The sequence below is a fragment of the Neomonachus schauinslandi genome, unplaced genomic scaffold (genome assembly GCF_002201575.2).
Source record: "Neomonachus schauinslandi unplaced genomic scaffold, ASM220157v2 HiC_scaffold_2431, whole genome shotgun sequence".
Lineage (NCBI taxonomy): Eukaryota > Metazoa > Chordata > Mammalia > Carnivora > Phocidae > Neomonachus > Neomonachus schauinslandi.
In genome coordinates, this window is record NW_025411120.1 from 1 (window position 1) to 5,361 (window position 5,361).

The 5,361-nt window shown below is 54.8% G+C and overlaps 1 protein-coding gene across 1 annotated transcript; it reads right to left on the reverse strand.

The window, feature by feature from the left end:
* Positions 1-1,116: 1,116 nt before the first annotated feature.
* LOC110577835 (FYVE, RhoGEF and PH domain-containing protein 2-like) lies at positions 1,117-2,664 on the reverse strand (the record flags this gene model as incomplete). Its single annotated transcript, XM_021687276.1, has 3 exons — positions 1,117-1,478; positions 1,822-1,968; positions 2,518-2,664. Coding segments are annotated over 3 exons (510 nt in total), but the record flags the coding sequence as incomplete, so codon positions are not given.
* Between the last annotated feature and the right edge of the window lie 2,697 nt (positions 2,665-5,361).

The following is a 5,361-nucleotide window of genomic DNA, read 5'->3' on the forward strand; positions in this document are numbered from 1 at the left end:
GGCTTGCTGGCCTGACAGAAGGGGCAGCGCATCAGGCCCACACTGGGGCCACTGCCACCCCCTAGTGGTCCCTTATGGAAAAGCAGCTTCACCCCCAAGCCTTGGGCGAGACAGACGCGTTCCCGTCCTCTCCTCCTCCTCCCACCTTTTCCCTCTTTGCCACTCTCCTCCCCTCTCTGCTTGCCTGGTGGAAAGCGCTTTGACGCGGCTCTGTCACCCACCAGCCGTAGGACCTCGAGCTAAACCTCTTCGGGACTCAGTGTCCTCATCTGGAAAATGGGGATTATAACTCTTGAGGGTGAAATGAGATAATCCACGTGACACACCCAGCACAGTGCCTGGCCCAGTAGATGTTTATTACTTATTATTCTAATTATTATCATGTCTGGCACTTGACAGGTGCTCCACCATTGCTAGTTTGCTCGCTCTCTTCATCTGCGTAGCCCGAGCTGAGATTCAGGATGATACTCCTAAAGCATTCCCCTGCCTCCCTCATCCCAGACCAATGAAATCGGAAATCTTTGTAATGGATATGGGCATTGGTATTTTTTTAATTTTTAGTTTATTTTTATTTATTTTTATCTTTTTTTTAAAGATTTTTTAAAATTTATCTGAGACAGAGAGCATGCCTGAATGGGGGGGAGGGGCAAAGGGAGAGGGAGACACAGACTCCCCACTGAGCAGGGAGCACAACATGGGCTGGATCCTAGGACCCTGGGATCATGACCCGAGCCAAAGGCAGACACTTAACCGACTGAGCCACCCAGGCGTCCCTTCATCGTTTTTTTTTTTTGAAGTTCCCCAGGTGATGCTAATGTATACAGACCAGGAGGAGAACCATACTGGTGACCAACAGTCCTGGGTTATCTGGGACTTTCCAGGTATTAGCACTGTAAATCCTACACCCCAAGAACCCCCTCAGCCCTGGGCAAACAGGGATGCTTGGTCACCCCCTCCCCCAAGGAACAGACCCACGTTTTCTGAATCCCAGATCAAGACACACAGTCTGGGCGCCAATGACTGGAAATCGGTTGCTTGCTTGTTTTTTCAAGTTCATTTATTTTTTTTAAAGTAATCTCTACACCCAGTGCTCAAACTTACGACCCGGAGATCAAGAGTTGCATGCTCTACAGACTGAGCTGGCCAGGTGCCCCTGGAAATGCGTTATTTGAAAGCTCAGCTTAGAGTGGTGGATCACAGAGGCCGCAGGGTCAGCCCGGGCCAGGAGCCAGGTTCTGAAGGGGAGAGGGGCCGGCTGGGGGTCAGTCAGACAGGTCTCCATCATTGGGTCCCCTGGGGCTCCAGCCCCTGGCCGCCCGCTCCATGGCCTTCACCCAGCGGTCCCTCAGCTCCTCGGTTTCGGCCTTGAAGGTGTAAAGCTGGCCTGACTGTTGCAGCTGGAAGACCCGGGGGTCTGCCTGGGTCCCTGCAGTCACCTGGTAGCCCAGCAGGGGGACGGAGGTGTGAGCCCGCATGTCCTGGGAGGGGAGGAGAGAGCCATGGGCCACTGTCTCTCTGGTCAGCCCCACCGCCTAGGACAGCCAATCTGAAGGTAACAGCCACATACCCACCTCTCACTCCCCAAACACCCACGAAGCAGGGACTGGTGGGAGGGCTTCAAGGAGGAGGAGGACTGGCTGCCCGCTGGGCAAAGCTGTTGTGACCTGGAGTCTGGGCCCAGCTCTGAAAGCCACGAACCCTCTGGCTGGAGGGAACCACATCCTCATTGGGTCTCAGTTTCCTCCTCTGGCATATGGGGCCAGCAATTCTCCCCATACCCATATACACCGCAAGAAGGCCGAGGTTTGGGGGTGGCATTACCTGAGGGGCAGCGTAGACGTAGAGGACGAGGGGGTCATCCCGGGGGATCACACACCAGCCCCGGGGGCCACTCTTGCCCCACTTGTCCCCGACCAGCTGCAGGAAACTGCACATGAGGCTCTCCTCGGACCCTGTCGCGGACCCTTTCTGAAAACCAGAGAAACAGAGAGACTGTTGGGGAACGGAGCACCCACTGTGTGACAGACACTGGACCGGGGGCTTGACAATCACTATTTCTAATCCTTGCAGCACCCCTACAAGGAGGCGTCATTTGTCCCTGAGCCTCAGACAGGTCCCATCAGGGCCTTGTGGTCGGTGGCAGAGCTGTGGTCAAGCCCCAGCCAGCCCGAGCTTGGGGCAGGTGCTGGGGGTGCTTATCACCTGTGAGTTGCCCCAGGGAACAGAACTGGGGCCTGAGAAGGGAGAGGCCTATGTGGTCTAGTGGGCAGGGAAGGCATGAGCAGGGAATGGGGAAGACTGGAAAGTGGGCAGAGGTCCGCAGAAGGGAACCGCCTTAAAACCTGGGAGCTGCGTTCAGCTGAACGTGCAGGGGTCTTCCCCCACCTCCCTGGGACTGTGGGCAGACAGAGGATGGGGAGTGTGACCACGGCTGGCTCATTGCTCAGCCCCGAGGACAGGGCCAGCACGTGGTGGGTGCCCGCACACATTTGCTGAGTGGGGGCCCTCGGCCCTCACCTCCAGGATGCCCCGCCTCTTGTCCTCCTTGTCCTCAGGGAGCACGTTTCCAGTGAGGAAGGTGTAGCAGTGGAAGCAGACGCGGTTGGGCCTGTTGTCATCGTATTTGAGCTCAGCCCGGTAGTCAGAGCACTTGGCGCACACCACCTGGGGGCGGACGGGCAGGAGGGGCTTGGGGTCTCAGGTGAGGCAGGGGAGGGCGGCATTGGTGCCTTGGCCTGGGAGGTGGGGGCATGAGAGCACCCAGGGACAGGAGGAAGACAGAGCAAACTTCGGGAGAGGAATGGACGCAGACACAGGTGGTGCCCTGTGCTGGCAGAGGCCCAGCCTGGAGGCCATGGCTTTGGGGGAAAGCTCAGACTGCACTCCCCCCAGCTGGGGGCTCAAGAGCTGGCCCTCCCTGTAGGTGCCTCTCGATTCCCCTTTTGTGAGGGTGGCTATTAATCCCAGGGGCTTCCCTGCACACACCCCTGCATCTGATTCACTTCTCCAAGCTCTCTCTCCCCTCTGCCATCTCCCCTGATCATCCCAGACTCCCGACCAGGTGGGCAGTGCTGGCGCGTTCATCCTCACCCAACAGCAAGGGGGCAGTGACCTGCCGAGGGCCACTCCACTCACAGGCAGCAGGTGGCCCTCCCCAAACAGGACAGGTATCTAAAGTTCCATGGTTTAGCTTTAAGATTCATGCAAATTTTGCATTCCATTCAATCCTAGAGTCAAGTGTGTTCTAATATAAAATTGAAGGACTGGTTGTTTTTGCCAGGAAGGCCTGTCACGTGCATTCGGTGGAATGCCTCCCCCACCCTCCCCGCCGGCCAGGGTGGAGAAAGCCCCCAGGCAGGCCAACATGGATCATGCTGGGGAGGCCAGAAGAAAGAGGCATGGCAAGACTCGGAGAGAAGCATGGGGGCTGCAGGATAGAACTTCCAGGGAGACTGGGTTGTCACCGTGAGCCCAGGATGTAGGGTTGGAAATAAGGGGCCAGACACAGAGACCAGGGGGCTCATCTGGGTGCCCAGCACAGCACATGGCCTGGGAGGGACCCACAGGAGAAGGCCTGGCCTGCCCCACCCTCACCAGGATTCCCGTCTGGCAGGTGGGGAGACAGAAACTGGGCACCCAAACCACCGAAAAGATGACTCACAGAATACAAAGGTATGAGCAGGCATGAGAAACCCCGAAATTGGGCCAGGGATCTCTCATAGAGCCCCACACAGGGAGCTTCAACTACCTTGGGAATATTTTATTTTGTTGAGATTTACATTTTTTTTATATTGCTAGTGTATTTATTTTCTCCTCCACCAGCTTTTTAGTCTGAAAATTTTCAAACCTACGGACAAGTTGGAAGAATAATACAATGATACCGCCCCCACCAAACTCACTGATTGTTAACATTTTTGCCATATTTGCTTTCTCTCTCTCTATATATATATGTGTTTTTTTCTGAATCATCTGAGTATAAATTACAGTCATCATGACACCGCACCCTCAAATAAATAGCTGGTGTCTCCTAAGAACAAGGGCATTTTCTTGCCTATTCATTATGTCATGATCACACTTGGGAAATTTAACATCGATATAGGATTACTGCTCGTGATCAAATTTTCCCCAAATTTCCCAGTAAGGGCCTCTGTGGCTGGTTTTGTTTTTCCCATCCATGATTCAGTTAAGGATCGTACATTTCATTTAGTTGTCAGAATGTTATATTTCTTCCCTGTACCTTGAAAGTAGGTACATGGGTATTGTTATTCTTTGTGCCTCTTTGTATTTCTTAACTATTTTAAATAATTTTTTAGGAACTACTTACTAAATTGCAAATGTGAATTGACTCAACCCTTATTTACAAACGTGAATCACCAAGAACAGTAGCTAATCCCCAGAACCTTTCTATTTGGCTCTCATTGCTTACACACACACAGGTGTGTTCCCAGTCCTTGAAATTTACTCTATGCCCCAACTGCCATGTAATACATTTTGGGGACACCTCCCTGACCAGCCCCAACCTGCCTGACTGGTCTCCTGTCTCCTCATTAAAGACTGAGGTCGTAAAGGGCTTCTCTGTTTGCAGAGTAAACAGAGGGGGTTGTCAGGTCAACAGAGAACAGCTCAAGTACAGCAGGTGCTTAAAAAGCCAAGCAAGAACTGCCTCTGATAACCGGGCCTGAGCTGGTAAGAGGAGGGGACAGGTTCCTTCCTCAATCAGCTGGTGCTGCTCCTCTGAGTGAGCCCCGCCTGAACTGTTGAGGAAGGAAAGGAGGAGCTCACTATCACCCTGGAGGCAGGTATTATAATCCCCACCGCCCAGGTGAGGAAACCGAGGCACAGTTAGCCACAGAACTGAGCAGGGGCTGGAGAGCCGAGGACTTCCCCGGAGAGGAAGGGCCCGTTAGCCAAGGTCACTCAAGAAGACAGGAGGACAGGCTTGGGGCTGGTGGGGTGGTGGGTGCCAGGTCTGAGGGGGGCTGAGAGGTGTGCACGCCCCACCTAGAGTGGGAGACTGTCTCCTGGTGCTGGGTCTGGGGCTCTCGGGAAACAGTGGTAAGAGCAGATGAACGCGTAGGGCCAGCTTTGGGGAGTGTCTCGAGCACCTCGTCTAACGCCTGCGAGCCTCATTTCCCCACGTGCAGAACAGGGATCACAGAAGCCCCTGCATCACAGGGGGCCACCGTGAGGTCCACATAAGGCCCCCCACGTACCTGGACCAGAGTCAGTGCCCAGCGCCTCTCGGTGGCATGGGTTCAAGCCGGCAGAGTTGGCGGGGAGGCCTGAGTGGCCAGGAGCCGGGAAGGTGGAGGCAGAGGGGGGACAGGTGAGGCGGGGGGGGACAGGTGAGGCAGAGGGGGG